General features: G+C 25.8%; 3 protein-coding genes across 7 annotated transcripts; 2 read left to right on the plus strand and 1 right to left on the minus strand.

Annotated features, from left to right (window-relative positions):
- The first annotated feature begins 2,942 nt into the window (after positions 1 to 2,942).
- On the plus strand, positions 2,943 to 5,897 carry LOC124951411 (probable cytochrome P450 6a17). Its single transcript, XM_047499754.1, has 6 exons — positions 2,943 to 3,114; positions 3,367 to 3,747; positions 3,869 to 4,394; positions 4,583 to 4,804; positions 5,182 to 5,433; positions 5,512 to 5,897. The coding sequence occupies exons 2-6, from the start codon at positions 3,412 to 3,414 to the stop codon at positions 5,682 to 5,684; spliced, it is 1,509 nt and encodes a 502-aa protein (XP_047355710.1). The 5' UTR covers positions 2,943 to 3,114; positions 3,367 to 3,411; the 3' UTR covers positions 5,685 to 5,897.
- Positions 5,898 to 10,146: 4,249 nt separating this feature from the next.
- LOC124951606 (cytochrome P450 6B1-like) lies at positions 10,147 to 13,560 on the plus strand. Of its 4 annotated transcripts, XM_047500253.1 has the most exons (7): positions 10,147 to 10,296; positions 10,874 to 11,142; positions 11,215 to 11,258; positions 11,406 to 11,931; positions 12,040 to 12,261; positions 12,466 to 12,717; positions 12,793 to 13,560. In XM_047500253.1, exons 2-7 carry the CDS (start codon positions 10,923 to 10,925, stop codon positions 12,963 to 12,965), a joined length of 1,437 nt encoding a protein of 478 aa, XP_047356209.1. In that variant the 5' UTR covers positions 10,147 to 10,296; positions 10,874 to 10,922; the 3' UTR covers positions 12,966 to 13,560. The 4 variants fall into 4 exon arrangements, with proteins under 4 accessions (XP_047356209.1, XP_047356208.1, XP_047356211.1 ...); XM_047500252.1 differs by having other exon boundaries at positions 10,874 to 11,258; XM_047500255.1 differs by having other exon boundaries at positions 10,874 to 11,258; positions 11,406 to 11,625.
- A 2,282-nt stretch (positions 13,561 to 15,842) lies between these two features.
- LOC124951605 (ionotropic receptor 75a-like) lies at positions 15,843 to 19,781 on the minus strand. 2 transcript variants are annotated; one of them, XM_047500250.1, is made up of 11 exons: positions 19,554 to 19,781; positions 19,176 to 19,424; positions 18,840 to 19,003; positions 18,441 to 18,752; positions 18,209 to 18,333; positions 17,886 to 18,053; positions 17,526 to 17,761; positions 17,114 to 17,325; positions 16,819 to 16,983; positions 16,596 to 16,711; positions 15,843 to 16,242 (listed from the first exon to the last, which is right to left on the minus strand). In XM_047500250.1, the coding sequence occupies exons 2-11, from the start codon at positions 19,318 to 19,320 to the stop codon at positions 15,933 to 15,935; spliced, it is 1,953 nt and encodes a 650-aa protein (XP_047356206.1). In that variant the 5' UTR covers positions 19,321 to 19,424; positions 19,554 to 19,781; the 3' UTR covers positions 15,843 to 15,932. The 2 variants fall into 2 exon arrangements, with proteins under 2 accessions (XP_047356206.1, XP_047356207.1); XM_047500251.1 differs by lacking the exon at positions 19,176 to 19,424.
- Between the last annotated feature and the right edge of the window lie 224 nt (positions 19,782 to 20,005).

Genomic DNA, 20,005 nt, shown 5'->3' on the forward strand with positions numbered 1-20,005 from the left:
CACAATTACGTTTCACGTTAACGATCTTTTCCTTAACGCAAGCCAGATTCAAATCATCTTCGCTCGTCCGAATCATATTGGTTTTTTCTCTTCTTTTGCTTCTTTATTTGTCGATAAAGCGATAAAACGAGAATAGACAAAAAATTAAGAAAATGTTGTCCTATTCAAATAAAATTAATTAAATTTTATCTGGTACGTTGAACGTTACAGAAAATTTAGAAACTGACATGTCATCGATATCGATTATCGATTTCGCATATATTTGCAGTATTGCGAGTGTCGAGTGTCAGCTCTTTTTTTTATTTGCAAATATCTTCCGTATTTACAGTATACGTTATAATTATAAATAATACGATATGAGATCTTTAGATTTTTTTTTTTTTTTTTTTTTTTTTTTTTTTTGAAGTTTCAATATTCGAGAAAATTTGATTGATGTTTAATCTTTTATATTTAAAATAAATTTTCCTTTATAATTAGTCTCGTCATCACTAAGTAATCAAAATTCCTATGGTCATTGAATAATAAATAATGTACAATGTACACAGATAAAATGCAATGTCACAATTGTGCAATGTTACACTTGAAAGATAATACTGATTTTCATAAGGAATATTAGATATATTCTTTTTTGAGATAATACGAATATCGTTTTATCCGTTCAATCCAGGCCCAATTTAGATATATAAATAATTTATTTTTGGTTAATGAAGTTCCTAATCTTGTAAAAGGGACAGTAAATCCTAAAAAAAAAAAAAAAAAAAAAAACAAATCGACAAGGCAACGCATATGCACGGTTCCAAATGATTCCAATCAAGGGAAATTATGATAATTCTAAAATAGATTTTGATTATAATAATTAACTTTTCACATTCTTAAATAAAAAAAATTTACTATTATAATGATTTATTTTTTAATGTCAAAGATATTATATTTTTTTAATTTGTCTATCAATGTCAAAAATAGAAACCAATTTTCTTAATGTCATCCTCAAAATGTCATTTCTTTCTACCGTCATTCTATTAGAATTATAAATGTATTTTATTACATAAGTATGTAACGTTATTACACAAAAATGTAAATGTAATTTAAAATAAAGACAGAAATTCATTCACGCATTCAAATATTTTAACCACGTGCCGACTTTATCAAAGGTCACAGAATGCTTTGTCATCAATCAAATATAGAATTCATTAATACAAACTGATACTGTAAATATTTAATAATATTCATCGTCGTGCCTAATTTAATTAATATAATTTTTCTCCTACGTCAATTTTATCATGTATTAGAACAAAATGAATACTAGAATACTGAATCGAATTATAGTATTGAATTATAAAAATAAAAAAAAAAATATGACATGTAATTAACAATATGATATTAAAATGGGCATGAAAAAATTACGTTTTAATTAGAAAAAATTTTATTGCATATCCACGCAATTTCATAATTTTTTGAATTTCTAGTTTCGATATTTTTCTTCATAAATAATAAAATGAATCGCAAATTAAACTAATTTCAGTCGTCACATCTTTGTTCTCTTTTTAATATTAATAGGATATACATTTGTATGTCTAATTTCACGCATCAGCTATATTGTACATGTGATAAAATTGTTTTTCCTCTTTTAAAATATTATGTTGCTTATTTAATATACTATAATAGTATTTAGCTCTATGAAATTGTCCTATATTTAGTTCTATAAAATTATTATAAAATAATAATTATATATAGATCGTTCGTATCATTAGAAATTGTTAGATAGCCGGGAAATCATTAATACAAAGGTACTATTCTTCTTTCTTGAGTTCGTCGTCATTTTGTTTACCTTATCAGAATTTATCTTATCAAATTTTTCTACGAAAAAAGATTTGATAAGTAATCCACTTGTGCTTAAGTTATTCAATAGATACGTCATTTGTTTAATTCAATCGTACGTAGTACAAATATTTCAAAAATTACCCGAATTCAAAATTTTAAGATCCTTCCATATTGATAAGACCTCGAACCTACGTACTCACACTTGTTTAAACATATCAACCACATTTTAGTCAAAGTGTAAAAAAAAAAGAGAAGAAAAAAAAAATAAAGGAAATAACAGTCAACGACATGAATTTATCAATACCAGGAAGTTGAATATCTATGTAAATGTTATAAATGCTCTTGTATCACGTTGACAAAAATGTATTTTATCTAATAATACATAACTCTATTAAATAAATTCATTTTTAAACAAGTTTATATCGTTGTATAAAGTTTTACTTAAAAATTCGCCACGTCGCATGTAACAATTTAATACCTAAAAAGTGTCACCTCGAACAAAAAATAAAACAGCAGAGTAAATATGAAAGAGACTTATCGTCAGAAAAAAAAAGAAAAAAAAAAAAAAAGAAAAAAAAACCGAACGATCTATGTCGAATTTATAAGCAAACAGGCCGACATTATACTGTACCTTCTTCAATAACGATTATACATTATACGCTTCCGAAAATTATAAAAAATTATCACCAAATATATTGGTATGAAAAAGATACAAATTTTGCGAGTGTCCTTTGATTATTTGCAATTAGATCATCGCTATAAAAAAAAAAAAAAAAAAAAAATGCACTTTGTATGTAGCTACAGTTGGTAATACATATGTAGTATTAATTGTTATGTATAAAGTAAAATTTTATTGTTAGATAAAAAAATATTCTTTAATTACATTCATCGTACCAAGTGAGCAAACAAAATTCTTTAAAATCAGCACAGGAAAAGTCCGGACATTTGTTAGCACACATATATTCACGAATTGCGTCTGTAAAAGTAATATAAATCGGAACGCTACGCGCAGGCGTTATGCCTTATCAACATTAAGCAAGCATTACCTTATCAAATTATCAAAAATACTTCATTAAGAAAAAAAAAAAATCTTCAACGTCAGACTCGTTCTGTAAGTCAGAAAGTGCAAAACTCAATAGATCGACACAGAAGATTCAAGTTTTCGTAAAAAAATCGCAGAAAATTTAAGTTCCCGTACAAAAGTATTTTTTATAAAGAAACTAACGATAAATTTAATAGTTCGATAATAACGAAACCAGCCACAGCCATTTGAACAGTGCCCTACGTCTAATGGTAATTTAAAAGTTATTATTTTATTTTATTTTTCTTTTTTTTTTTTTTTTTTTTTTTTTTTTCTTTTTTTTTGTTCTTTTTTTTGTGATAGAGTGAATTAAGACACAACGTTTCTTAATAAAATTTTTCGATATCTTAAACAAGAAAAGATTGAAACACTTATAATACATCTGAAAACAAATATCATATTCTGTCAACATTGGATTTTTTCATTTTAAATAATAATAAATCCTTTTAATATTACTTTTTTAGAAAAAAGAGTGCAACAATATCTAAGCGATCATCAAACATCTCAATATGGTGGGAATATTTGAAATATTAAGCGGTCTCGCTACGATTATTCTTCTTCTTTATTACTATCTGACGAGGACATTCAATTATTGGAAGATTCGCGGTGTAAAAGGACCTCAACCCATTCCCATATTCGGCAATATTAAAGATGTAATATTTCAAAAAAAAATTTTGGCTACATATTTGGAAGAACTTTGTTTATCGTACAAGAATGAACCGTATATCGGTATATTCATTAGAAATACACCAATACTTATTCTAAAAGATTCGGCATTGATAAAAGACGTCTTGATCAAGGACTTTACCAGTTTCTCTGAACGACACACGACCGTGACCAAAAAGGTAACATAATTGTCTTATTTTATAATTATAAAGTAACGTAAATAATATCTCTCGTATGTTTAATAATTTTTTTTTTTAACTTTTATTATCAATCATAAAATTTTTTTCCTCGTTCCTTCAGGTAGAACCATTGTCGCAACATCTTTTTCATCTCGAAGTAGCAAAATGGAGACCTTTAAGGAATAAACTCTCTCCCGCTTTTACTTCTGGCAAACTAAAGGAAATGTTTCCATTGATAATGGAATGCTCCCATCATTTGGAACAATATATAAACAATATGCCTGACAATAATATCGTAGAGGTTTATGAATTAATGGGTAAATTCAATACCGACGTCATAGGTAATTGTGCATTTGGCATCGAAATGAATGCGATCGCCGACGATAAAAGTGAATTTCGTAGAATGGGTAAAGAAATATTCCAATCCAGTCTGAAAAGGGAAATAAGAGAGGCTTTGCGTACAAGTTTTCCAAAATTGTACAATCATCTTAGCTTTCTCTTCGATTATTCAAAACTTACTACCTTCTTTCTGAATATAGTTAAAGAAACGATGGATTATAGAAGGAAGAATAAATTTATTAGGCACGATTTCATAAATATACTGATGGAATTAAAAGAACAACCGAACAAGCTTGGCGAGGAAATTGGTAGGATATAAAAATATATATTTTTTATTCCTTTTTTCATTTTATTTTATTTATTTATTTTTTTTTTTTTTTTTTTTTTTTTTTTTTTTTTTTGCTTAATTTATCCAAAATTTCGCTTTATTTTATTCAAAAGTTTTAAGAAATATTACGATATTTTATATAACTGTACGATATATTTAATATTTTAGAACTAACGGACTCGCTTTGCGCCGCTCAAGCTTATTTATTTTTTGGTGCTGGTTTCGAATCCTCTTCCTGGACTATGAGTAATATTCTTTACGAATTAGCACAACACCATGATATACAAGACAAACTTCGTGAAGAGATTAAAACAGAATATGAGAGAAATAACGGTACATTAATATTCGAATCGATAAAAAGGATGAAATATTTGCATGCTGTATTCCAGGGTACGTATAGACAAAATTTAATTTATTGTTCATAGAAAATTAAGTTTAATGTATGATCAATAATAATTAAATTAATGGCTCATGATGAAAAGAAGAAAAAGTTTTCGAAATTTCTAAAAAATTGAAATAAATTGAACAATGAACGTATATATTGATTATGTATTTATAATTGGTATATGAATTTTATATCGTATCGATTTTATGCGAATCCACTAATAAAATGAACTTTTATCATTAACAAACATTATTCATGTACATTATAAAAGTTTTTACGAAAGAGACATTAAGGAAATATCTATTCTGTGTTTATTTTTTCTTAAAACTTTTAATAAACATCGTTTATGGTTTTTTTTTTTTTTTTTGTTTCTTTTTCTCAGAAACACTAAGGAAACATCCACCGGTATGGAATCTATTTAGAAAATGTACAGCATCCTCTTACACATTCCATGGCACTGAACTTACTATACCTAAGAATCAAACAATCTTTATACCAATATTGGGAATCCATCATGATCCAAGCAATTATCCGAATCCAGAAGTTTTCGATCCAACACGATTTATTAAGGAAGACAATACAATAAATAATACAACTTATATACCTTTTGGTAGAGGACCTCGTAGCTGTATGGGTAAGAAAAGTTCAATTATTGTCAATATCCAATCGATCTAATTATACGCATAATACAATTATTTTTATCATTATTTAGGCGAAAGATTTGCAGATTATCAATCGAAAGTCGGACTGGCATCATTTTTACGAAATTATAAAGTAGACGTGTCCGAAAAAACGGAAATTCCATATGGAATAAGACAATCATCATTTTTGTTACATCCAACAAAAGGAATATATTTAAAAGTCAGTAAAATTAATGAAAAATAATGAAATTTACTTGTAATAAAATTTATTGAAAAGTTATATCGTTTATTAGTTATGTATTTTTTATAATCTATAAGTTAAATTAAATAAATAAAAATCCTAATCGGCGAACGACACTAATTCGCGATTTTATTTTATTTTATATTATTTTTAAAACAACCCATTGCGGTTGCAAAACGATTAAACTATTTCGGACAAGCAATGATGACACTAAAATCACATTGGATGTAATCAACAACTGAAAATCTATTGAATAAAAATGATTAAAACAAACTGTACCATTTATTTCTACAATTAATATTATATTAAAAATAATTTTATTCAATTAACATGATTTTAGATTGTAAACTTATATTACACATCTTCTCTGTATATTTTAATAATAAAAAAAAAATAAAGAAAATATACGAAAAGATGTAATAGCAATAATAAGCTATATTAAAATAAATGAATAAAATTAATACTGAACAAGAATTAATAACATTGATATAATAATATTTATGTTATTAATTAAATTAAACATATCTTAAAATTTTACATGTCAAAACATTTAATTAAAATTTCTTCATGATTAATTTATTTATATAAATTTGTACACGAAGAATAGCAGAAAGTAACAAAAAGCACCAGAAATATATATATATATATATATATATATATATATATATATATATCATCAGACTGTAAATAATAATATTTAATATTTTGTATTTGTCTTCAGAAATGCATATATACATATATATTTTGAACAGCAGCTATTTTGAAAAAAAATTTACAAAGAACTGATGTTAATCAATCCAAAGATGATCACCTGTAACAAAAAGAAAATATATTAATCATGCAATCAATATATAAAAGCATGAAATATATATAACACGTTCATTTGTTGTGCCAATATCCACTTTTTATTAATCACGTTACAATAAGATTAAATTTAATATAATGTTTAATCGACAATTGAAAAATTTTGAATGTTACATTACTATTATGAAAAAAATATAAAATATATTTTTAATCACGTATTTTTATATCGCGTTTTTTACACTGAAATTTCAAATAAGATTCGATTAAAATTAAAAGTTGTAAAGATATAAAAAAAAAGGAAAAAAAAAGAAAAAAAAAAGAGAGAAACAAAGAGAAATTACTGTAATATTAATGATCGTTTTAATTGAACAATAAAATCTAATAATATGCAAATCTAAATATTCTTGACTCTAACTAATTAAGAACTTATGCATCTGTTGGATGATTCAGGTATGAATTTTACGTACCAAGGAAATGAAATGATCTATTAATCGTAATTTTTTTTCTATTTTCTAATTTTATTTTCATAACATTTATATTTCTCTCGCTTTTAAATTACGTTCTTATCAATAATTTTGTGTTTATAATTGCGATCGATTGATATTTTGCATTATATTTAATTTTCATATATACTCATCATATATGTATATGTATATATATATATATATTATATATATATATGTATACATACATATATACACATCTATGGTCACTCCGTGCATATATATACACACACACACACACACTTTTAAACTGATACTATTTAATATGATCGTATTCTTTACAGATTTTTGAGAATTCAATGAACGAGAATAATACGGCATCAAATACGATAGATTTATACACGACCTTTTCTTTGTACGCAAGTTACAAGTATGTTTGTCTTTTTTTAATAGTAGTAATAATGCGAGACCTAATAAAGAGAGATAGATAATATTTGGCAAGGTTATACACAGTAGGTTGTATATTTCCAAGAAATTTTCTAAACGAAAGTAAAACAAAAACATTCAGTCGTTCGAACTCTCTCAAGGATAAGAGACCTTCATTTCTATACAGTATTTCGACGAGTGAGGACCTACGAAAAGCGTCAATTAATTTCATTTTAATCACGTATTTTATTAATAAAAATACAATTTTATTCTATTTTATTCTCTTTTCATTATTTATCGTATACATACTATTTATAATTTTTCAGATATTTTATAATGGGTAATTTGATATTGAAAAAAAAAAAAAAAAAAAAAAAAAAAGAAAGTAATATAAAGTTAGAGAAGAGAGATATATTTTAAATAATCAAAATTATATATAAAATGATAGAGAATAATTTCATATTATATTATATATTATATTAGAAATATGATGAAGTATATTAATGAGTCTGGTATTCTTAAAAAAATTTCATAACTTTATTGCATATTAATTTATAAGAATATAATTATGTTGAATGATGCTGATGAGTATTACGAATGTTATTTTTCTATTTTATTTTCTTCTTTTCTTTTCGAAAATATATTATTAAAAAAACAACATAACACAAACACCAACTCTTGATTTTTTCTTTAAATTCACTTCGTTACTTGTAAATATGTTTCTCACTTTTGACAAAAGGAAATATTATTTTATCGTTATATTCGATATATTCAAGTCTCGATGCTATTTGATAGCCAAGGATAAGTAATAATTTTCCTATCGAAGATATTATTAAAGTTAAGTATCGAGTTCATTGTCTTTTATCGTAACGCATATGGTGTTTCACATTTCCAGGTTATTTCCTACGAATATTAGATAATATAATGATCATCGATCGATTTATACATATGTAGGTACGCTTGGTCATTACATCCCAGAGTAGAATATATGATTTTTCAAAAGTACTTTCATATGTCTTCCTATTTTCGCAGACAAGTATTAATTTAATATAAACGATTTAAATATTCTCAATGATTCAAATATTGTTCTGTAGGATTGATAATAATTGGATAAATAATTAGATCTTAATTATTAAAATACAAATCACTTATGATCATTAAGATTCTCATAAGAATCCGAATAAATCGACAGTAATAAACAGTAAGAAACAATGAGAGAGAGACTAAAGAGATAAGAATTAAAAGAATAAAGAGAAAAGAGAAAATTATAAGAAATAATCATTATTGAAAAAGTATGGTTCTGGTGATTATTAAAATGTTCCTATTGTTACGTTTGAATGGATCAATCTGTTCTTTTGGAATTATTCTTGCATCTTTTAACGTCATAATGTAATTTTTTTTTTTTTTAATCTACATTATCAAATGTACAATGATAAGAGGTACTAAATATACAGATGTATGAGTACTAGATACATAAGTTGTAGATATATTCTTATTAATAATATTTCGAATGGATTATAAATATTATTAAATCTAAAGATTCATTGGTCGTATAGTAATTAATTTTATTATAAATAATTATGAATTCATTGAAATATTTATGTTTCATTCTTTATTTGTAAAGTTCAAGTGTCACCTATTGGTTTTATGATAAATATCACTGTTTTATTTACGGCTGAGAAAATTTCCTTACATATTCCGGTGAATTATCATAAAAAAAAAAAAAAAAAAACATTTTCACGTATTATTATTATGCCTTATATAATTTATGGCTTACGATAAATCGTCGCTGCGTCATTAGAAGCCAATATAGATCTAATAATAGTTATTGCTATTATTAGTTATGAAATATTTTTCCTTATTTTTCTCTATACGTTAATGAAGTTGACATTTTTTGTTATTTTTTAATCCATTCTGTTTAATCTATTATCTATGACTTTCGATAATGATTCAATTAATAAAATAAACAAATATGAAAGACAACAAATTATTTTTTAAGTTCTATTTTTAATAACAGTCCGTTTGTATTTTTATTGCAAGCAATTATCGTTTCAAATTATACGATAATTTTCATTCACATATATATATATCTACAAAATTTGATAATAGTAATAGTAAAATTGGTAAAATTGGAATTTGATGCATTTTGATATAACTTCTTTTTTTGTTTTTTTTTTTTTTTTTTTTTTTTTTTTTTTTTTTTTTTATGTACGTCTGAAAGAAAGAACAACAAATAAACAACAAAATAATATACTTTTACAACGCTTTTTCATACTTTGAGCATTTTTTATCTTGTATGCTTCAAAATTCCTCAACAGTTTCTCACGATAATATCTAAAGTAATACGAATTATTTTTCTCGATAAACGCCATGAATTATTTTTTAGGGATTTAATTGTTATCTTATACTTATTCTCTGTATTTGTCAGACAATTATAACATTTTATTTAAAATTTATTTATGTAGATGTTTTTTTTGCATTCTAGAATATGTTCATCGATAGTTATGCTTGAAAGACTTTAATTACGCATGAATGACTTTGAAAAAACTAAGTCTAACATTTTTTAGTTAGGTTTTTTTTTTTTTTTTTTTTTTATATATATATATTTCACCGTTCAAGCGGAAAAAATACCTTTGAGGATAAATAATAAATGAACATATATGCTAAAGTTGATATATATTTTTGCATATTTAATAGAGTTTGTATTTTAATATTTAAAGAAAAAAAAAATTGAAACAATTTATTCCTTATTTGTTCTCTCTCTCTCTCTCTCTCTCTCTCTCTCTTTCTCTCTTTCTCCCTCCCTCTCGGCCTATTTAACAATAGAACATAAACAAATGTAAAATCATTCGGAACTCAGTGATCAAACGGTTTTCAAATAGAGAAGGAAATTTATGTGATTAAATTTCTTCTGTGTATAGCAAGTAACAGTGTGAGCTGTGGTAAATAATATTTCAAATAATAAGATAATCCAATTTCATTTTCATCGCCTTTTCGTAATTCAATATTTAGTATTAACAATCAGTTTGCTCTTTTCTTATTTTATATGGACAATTTTAAACATTTATTGGACTAACATAACATTAACAACGATTCGTATTTGAAATTATTTAATATTACAAATCGATCGCAATATATTTGATATTAGTTATGATATTAATTGTAAATTATAAAAATAATATTGTAAATTATTTCATAAAAAAATTATGAAATATTAATACTGATTGAGTTTCAAGTAGTATGTTAAATAAATAAAATACTAAAGATAATTATACACAGAGCTATAATACATTATTTATATAATTTTTATATAAATAATTTAATAACGCAAATATCAGGGTTATAATAAATGTGTATAGAATAAGAAAAATTGAGATTGATATTTACATGATTATCGCGATATATTTTTATCTCTTGTTATTTATAATACATTCGGATAGAAATATTATACTCCATTAATATTCAGTTTTATACCTTAAACGAAATAAATCCTCTTAATATAATTTGTCATATATAAAGATATTGAATAATAACATCGAAGTGATCGTCACGCATCGACGACAACAACATGGAAGGAATATTTGAAATATTCTGCGGTCTCACTGTAATTATTCTTCTTCTGTATTATTATCTGACCATGACGTTCGATTACTGGAAGGTTCGCGATGTAAAAGGCCCTCAACCGATTCCTTTATTCGGCAATATGAAGGATGTAATATTTCATAAAATAAATATGACAGAATATCTCATGAACATATATAATTCCTACAAGGACGAACGATACATCGGTATTTTCTTTAGAAGTAGACCGATACTCATCCTAAGAGATCCACAATTGATAAAGAACATCTTAATTAGAGACTTTTCCAGTTTTCCTCAACGAGCCGTGGACGTTACCGAAAAAGTAAACAAATTTCCTTATTTTATAATTAACCTGATAATTGTAGATTAAGTCAAAAAATTAAAAAAAAAAAAAAAAAAAAAAAAAGAACAATTGATTTAATAATGTAACATTCATTATTCATTATTACATTTGATTTTACTATTACAGGTAGAACCATTGACGCAAAATCTCATATATCTCGAAGCACATAGATGGAGACCATTAAGGAATAAATTGACACCTGCGTTTTCTATCATTAAAATGAAGGAAATGTTTCCATTGATAATGACCTCCTCACTTCATTTTGAGGAATATATTAATAAGATACCTGACAACGATATCATTGATATTTATAAATTATTCAATAAATTCACTATAAATATAATTGGTAATTGTGTATTCGGAATTGAAATAGACGTGATTAAAGATGAAGAAAATGAATTTAGTAAAATTATTAAAGAAATATTCAAGGATAATTTAATGACACTGGTGAAATATCGTCTGCAAATGAATTTTCCAAAATTGTACAACGAACTCGGCTTTCTATTTCGAAATTCTCGTCATATTTCTTTTTTTTCAAATATCGTTAATAAAACAATAAAATACAGAACAGAAAATAACATCGTTAGGAACGATTTCATAAATGTACTGATGGAATTGAAAAGAAATCCGGAAAAGCTTAGTGAGGATATCGGTAAGATTTATAAATTCATTTTCTAAATTAATCTATTACCATCGAAACCATTAGAAACATTAGAACATATTATTTCATTTTATATGTATTTATATGTATATATTTTAGAACTAACGGATACATTTTATGCCGCTCAAGCGTACGTATTTTTTGCGGCTGGTTCAGAAACATCTTCCTTGACTATGACCTTTATTCTTTACGAATTAGCTCAAAATCAGAACATACAAGACAAAGTTCGTAAAGAGATCAATGATGAATATGAAAAAAATGATGGTACCTTAAAGTTTGAATCTATAAAAACGCTGAAATATTTACAGGCGGTATTCAAAGGTGCATATAGCAAATAATAAATCGTCCATTGTCTATAAAGAAAAGTTAAATTAAAAATTATCATTAATCATTAAATTAATTATTGTGTATGTATGTGTGTGTATTCATGCAAACATAATCGAATTATTTCTTTTAAATTCAAATAAGGAAAACAATTATCTTTATAATAAACACATTCATTTCGGTATCTTTATACTATTTTAGAAACATTAAGGAAACATCCACCGGTAATATTTTTATCTAGAGAATGTATGATACCATCTTACACATTGGAGGACACTAAAATTACTATAGGCAAGCATCAAAGAATTTTTATACCGGTAATCGCATTACATAAGGATCCAAACATTTATCCGAATCCAAATGTTTTTGATCCTACACGATTTATTACCGAAAATAATTTAATTAATGATGGAACGTATCTACCTTTTGGTAGAGGACCTCGTAATTGTATTGGTAAGAAAATTAAAATTATCGTAAAAATAAAAACATTTATATTAAATGAATAATATAATTTTTGTTATTGCGTAGGAGAAAAATTTGCAGAGTATCAAGTGATAATTGGATTAGCAACATTTTTACGGAATCATAAAGTCGATATTTGTGAGAAAACAAAAATTCCATATACGATCGGTAGATCGGATTTCTTGTTACAACCAAAGGAAGAAATATATTTAAAAATCAGTAAAGTTATTGAAAAATAATGTAATTAACTCGTTATAAAATACATTAAAAAATTAATCCCATTATTGGCCGTATATTTTTATATATATATATATATATATATTCATGTAATGTTGTAAATTATTCTACACGCTATAGAATAAAAGATTTCTATATACGATATTGATTATAATAATTTATTGGGTCGATTTGAAATAATGAAGCAATTTTTTTGTAATTACGAAGATTTTGTTATCGTCGTTTCGATTGAATTTATCGATATTACATTGATCTAACAATTATTTTTATAAATCGTCCTCTGAAATTGAACTTTTTTACCTATAAAATATCAGCCAAAAATGTGCACAAAAATTTTTAATTTATTCCTGTACGTTCGTTTTGAAATCTCAATAACAATGATTGCAAATTAATATTCATATATAAAATTTAAATTATTTATAATACTTTGGATATAATAAAAAGAAAAAGAAAAATCACCTCTTAGTCTTCATGATTCCATGACAACTCGTCTACGTTCTTGGAAAAGATTTTCCACTGACAAATCATTATTCCCGATAAATGGATTAAGGAAATGTGTCTTAATAAATATCGATTTTTCTATTTATTATCTAACAATAATTAGTCATTAACGTACCATAATCAGAAATAATATTACGAGTAACCTTGTCAAACGTCATTGAAAAAGAAAAATAATAATAATAATAAGCATACCATTTGCTATGAATGTATAAAAACGAAATATAATGGAATTAATTAACATTCAATAGCTTCGTTATGTAAAACTTATTCAATAATTGCTCGTTGAATCTGCTTAAGCGGATCTAAACGATTTGTTTTTTCACTAGATAAAAAGTTCGAGATCGTATGGAAATAAGATTTGAATGGATCGATACGAAAACAAAAAAACATGATGTATAACGACAATGTAAATGATGATGAATCCGATATGATAAAATGTTTTATGTTAATCATATAAAAACTTTGCACCTATAATTACAAGTAACAAAAATATTCTTTTTCTTTTTTCTACTATCCGCTAACTAGAAAACATTCGGATACAAATGTTTCATCGGATTGAAAAAGAAAAAAAACAAAAGAAAATGGAAAAAGAATGATAGAAAAAAAGAAAGAGAAAAAAAAAGTAACAAATAATCTTCAATGACATATTATATATTTTTCTTTATAATTGCTTTTATAATCGCTTTTTTTTATTTCCATCGTAAATAAACTATTTTATAACGTTATCGTGAATTAGCAATATATCTTATATCGTATGCGAGATAATATTATTTGAAAAAGCTAAAAACTAGATATATAATACAACTACGATGATTTTAATGAGATGCACTTATGAGAAGGAACTTATGAGAAGGAAAATATTCGTACAATAAGAACATATTTCTATATTCACAATTTTATAAATAGATTCGTTTTAAATATAAAAATAAAAATATACCGTTTTGTTTTTTATAATAGCATTCGCGATCTCTTACGTTGACGATTAAATTTGTCGATGTTATCGAGAATAATCACATTTTGCATTTATCGTAAATTTATCTAATCGTCTTACAAGAGCCATTTAGAAAAAAAAAAAACAAAAGAATCGTATGTTCTTCATTTCTAAAGTTTAATGCAAAAACAGAATATATAAGGCTTCATTAATTTAAACGGATATTAAGAAGATCTTTCTCGCTTGAAGATGGATATAAATTATTTGAATTAATTCAAAGAGAAAGGATTAATAGATGGCAACGTAGACATTTTTCTTTTTCTTTTTTATTTTGTATCAGCAAATAAATTAAATGTTAATATTGAATATATAATGCAACGATAAGAAATGAAAGTTGTAATGATCGTAAATGGAAATAACAAACCATTTAAGAAAGAAATCTTTCGAGAAAGTTTAGCAAATCTATTATGTTCAATCTTTTGAAATCTATCTTCATCTTATCAAAATTATTTGCACAGTTTGGTAATGCAAACTTCATCAAAATCGACTCGACAAGTATGTCAGTATATATTATTGCAAATATTCTTACCTATGTCCTTCTTCGCTTCTTCTTATTTGCAAATATTAAATTTAGATGTTAATCCGAAATAGCCATATGAGCTAACAAATATTTTTTACCTTTATAATTCAAATTAATTTTTTTCGATGCCTTCTCAAAAAGTTTTATTAAAATTCATGGATTGAAATATCTTCATCCTTTCGTTTGTAGAAAAACATCTCATCATAAATTTTGATAAAAATAAAATTATTCGTATCTGTCTAAAGTTCTGCAGAACATTTTGAACATTATGATATTTTCTAAATTTATGTATTTATTTTTATATTAATTATAACTAAACAAATTAATCAAATAGAATAAAAAAAAATTTTACACACAATTTTTATATATATTATTTTTATTTATTATGGTAAACGGCTGTCTTCAAATATCAGATTGATCATGTAAAATTATACAAAATGTCGTCCAATTGATTAATCATTAATTATTAATTAATAGATTAAAATAAATCAAAATTAACGAACTGATTCCATCGAAACTTTATACTCAGCTTTTTTGAAATATAAAAATTTTTTTGCATTAAATTTCAAGCGCAAATTAATCAATTATTTTCAAACCTACATTTATTTTAGTATTAATATTTTAATGATGAAATAATTTTAGATATGATATATATAGATAATGTAGGTGTATAATATGATAATATCAATCTCAAAAAAAAAAAAAAAACGAAAAGCTAACCCGAAGTGTTTAGACGAACTTAAGTTTTTTCTTTCTTTCTTTTTTTTTGTCCTTCTTCATGAATAAATATTTTCTCTTAAATTAGCTTCGATCACGTATATTATTATACTTATATATATATATATATATATATATATATATATATATATATATATATATATATTCTACTATACAATGTCACTATTACACATACATGTAACTATTGCAATAAAGTGAATCAATAATTATTTCGGTAAACTAGTCGCTTGGCTCGATCTTATGAGAATTAAATTGCTCGAGATCTGATAGCCAACAATTTGAAGATATTTCCAATGATTCCGATAACATCGTCTGATCTCGACGTTTACGATGTTCCATATAAATCTCGATTAACATAACGAATAAAGCAAGGGCAACGCCCATCAAAAGGGAAAATAAAGCTGGACTAAATTCCTTTAATGCAACAGGAGCGGGTATTGCACTGTGACTTTCTGGACATTGTGGTCGTGCAGGTTGCCAGATATATTTCAAATGTCCCGCCATACCATGCTCCATCATTTTTCTCAATCTGCAATGTATCGAATATCTTTACCAAATGAAATGATTCAACGAAATCTTTTTCTTTTTCTCTTTCACATTTTGTATTTCTTCCTTTCTCTTTTTTCTGGTTTCTTTTTTTGTTGTTTCTTTTTTTTTTTTTTTTTTCCTTTTTTTTTTTTGTTCTACAAATTCACCGAGTCGATACATCTTTTTTTCTTCTTTTCTTATTATTAAAAAAAAAAAGGAGCAACAATCAAAAAGAATAAATATCATATTGATTTTCTTATAATCTTTTAGAAAATTCAAAATAACATTATCATGATCAAGAGGAGATAACATTATACATTAATGTTATATAAATAAATAATATATAATACTGACCCATATGTTACCATTTTCTTAAAGGGCGAATGTTTCTTAACAGCGGTCGCTATTCGTTCGAGCGGAATTAATGGTATCTCTGTCAGATCGCATATCTCGTCTTGCAAAAATGTATCCTATTAACGAAATAAAATATAAAAACGTATCTAATAAATATATCATCGATTTCTTTTTCAATCGTGCATTTTACAATAATTATTTATGTGCAGTTTACAATAATTACCTCAATTATTTTGTATGCGGTCGCGGCATCAACCTGAAAGGCATAACCACCTTTTCTCACTTTTTTAAGACCTTCCTCTGCGGTCAGAAACGGCTTGATCTTTCGTTTTATACTAGATTGTATTTTTTTTCGATTGAGCTCATGCACAACAGGATTCGTCGATCTCTAATAATACGAATTATAAAAAGGAAGAAAAATTTAATGAGATAAATCGTTAATGATGATATTAAGTTAAAAGATAAAATCGTGGGGTGAAAAAAAAAAGAAAAGAAAAAACGAAAAATAGAATACTTACGGCCAAATAATCGTAATTGTAAGCCATATCCTCGATTCCAACTTCAAGGCTACTGTCCGATAAATTTTTTAAAGTATTTATGAATCTTGGTGGTTCTGACAATAAAGAACCAACCACACTGGCAGAATAAAATTGTATAAGTAACAATCCCCAAAGAAATAAAGAAAGAAATACTATGCGTCCGGAATAAATACGTGGACCGTCGCTTAAACCTATGTAACGTAGATAAAATGAATGGAATTTTGTTGTTTTTTTTTTTTTTCTTTTTTTTTCCACCCTTTCAACAATAATCTTACGATCTCAACGATCTTAAAAATCGTATTGATAGTTGTAAAATTATTTAGAAATAAAATAAAAAAAAAAAAAAAAAGAAATAAAGAAAAGACAAATTTAATGTGTCCATTTACAAAACCTTGTTGACAAATAGCAGCCGTCGTTATCAAAGCCGTCTCCGAAGCTGGATTAGTATCCAAAGTGCAAAGCTTTGGATAATTATCGAAATACAATTCGATCTTAACCGTAAGCAATAATATCAGCCAATAAATGATTGCCACGATTAAAATCATATACCAAACGTCTTCCGTGAACGGCATAAGAAACACATTACGTACATCGCTGGTCTTTGGATGACGAAAAATGATGGTCGTTCTACGTGTAATTATATTAAAATGTAATAAAAAGAAAAGAAAAAAGAAAGAGAGAGAGAGAGAGAGAGAGAGAGAAAGGAAAAGACTCGTTTAAATCAATCACACATATGTCAAATAATAATTACTTTGCTACGTAAGTTTGCACTGTGTAATCGCATACATCAAATCTTTCGGGTTTAAATAAAAATGGTGTTGCACTTATGTCTACTACTCCACGAAGCATGTCTGATAGGATACCATTCCAAGTGCCATTAACAAGATAACCCCAGGTTGTTCCTCTCATTAAATTCATCCTATTTCAAGGAATAAAAAGATATGATCTAATGGGACGCAATCGAATAAATTTACCTATATATATCGTAATTACATTAAAAATAGATAAAAATTAAATGTTTCATTAAGAAAATGATTCTTTTTCTTTTCTTTTCTTTTTTTTTTTCCTCCTTACGTAATATTATAATAATCCATCAATTGTATTATCAAGCCGTAATTATATCGCATCATCGTGTCCACGTGACGATTAATTGGATTTAATATGTAAGTACGAAAATCAGGTAAAGGTTCGTGATCTATCTAAAGCAATAAGAATCGGAAAAATTAATATTAATGAAAAAATATCTTTGACAAAATACGTACGTATGTATTAATAAATTTCTTTCACGTTATTATATCGAACTTACGTGAATAGAAACGTTCAAGGTTAATTTATGGAAATTTTGACGACGCTTATACTTGTATTGGGTTAATTCATTTCTCATCCCATTTTCGGAAGACCAGTAACCCATATAAGTAATATTGAGTCGGCCTCCATGTCGATGACTGAAATTGTAGATGTCGTAAAGAATATAAATATCCTTTCGATTTAATGCCACCGTAATTTCGCTCGCTATTGAAAGCGGTAGATCTCGCAAAAGATCAATTGGAACGGCATTCGATTTGGTGATCATAAGCCAAAAGAAAGATTCGTTGTAGGGTAATTGATTTTCATTGAACTGTTTAAAAAAAAAAATAAATAAATAATTAAATAAGTAAATGAAAATAATTTCTTATGCGCAATATATAAAAAGGACATTACCGACCTGTTCGAGAATAATTTCACTCTGCGGACAATCGATATCAAGGATAATACCAAGTTTATAATAATTTACTTTCAATATGGTATCCATTTCTATGTTTTCCTTAATAGGCACGTAGGAAATTGTTAGATTGTTCAATAGATCTCTACGAAAGAAATCCATTTTTTCTAAATAAAGAAACAATATCTATGAGATCGACATTTTTTAATTAACAGTATCTATAATTGCGAAATATATTATGATTGAAAACAAAAAAGAAAAAGAAGAAGAAAATAAAAAGGAAGAAGAAAAAATAAGAGACAAGAAAAAGAAGAGAAATAAAAAGAAGTGGAAATTAACCGAAAGAGTTCCAACATCCAAATATGACCAAGTACTGTATATATTTCCCAGAAAAATATTCTTTCGTAAAAGAAACCGCAATATTATTAGCCTTCGCCGTCCATGTGAATGCAATTATGCTAATTGTGATAACTCCAAAGATCATATTTCCGTGTTTTTTCTCCTTCTTTTTTTTTTTTTTTTTTTTTCTTAATCATCAAAGTTATTACGAGTTTCGTAGATCTTTAATCTCACGATTTATCTGTACACCTGTCGCAAAAAGAAAAAAAAAAAAAAAGAAAAGAAAAGAAAAATAAAAACCACGAACGATTTTTATCATTAAAATGTCATAAAATGTTTTCTTTAAAATTTCGTATAAAATTTTGTCGTTCACTTAACTGCTATGAGAAAAATCAATTTTTAGATTCGATCGCACGAGACGAAACAATTAATGGCACGAAACTTTTCAATAATTTATCGAAATCGTTCACACTTCTCACATGGATAGTAATATATAATATAGCTATCGAAATGAATAAAAATGAAAAAGTACTTCATCGGTTTTTGATTATCTCACTGTCTGTCAGTACGACTATAAAATCCTTCTATTCCGCATTCGACGGAAGTTGACATTATCTTATTGTTAGACATATGTAATATTGCAAGAGTATCTATTGATTGACAAACGATTTTCATAAAGAAACGCATAGCTAATAATTTTCCTATAGAGAAAATTATCGAGGTCGATGTTACGTTGAAGTTACAATATGAAATTAAGTTATATATTCCATTGCGTTCCATACAATGCTTCGTGGTACATCATTTCCAAGAATTTCACATAAATAATTAAT

This window comes from Vespa velutina, chromosome 9 (genome assembly GCF_912470025.1).
Source record: "Vespa velutina chromosome 9, iVesVel2.1, whole genome shotgun sequence".
NCBI lineage: Eukaryota > Metazoa > Arthropoda > Insecta > Hymenoptera > Vespidae > Vespa > Vespa velutina.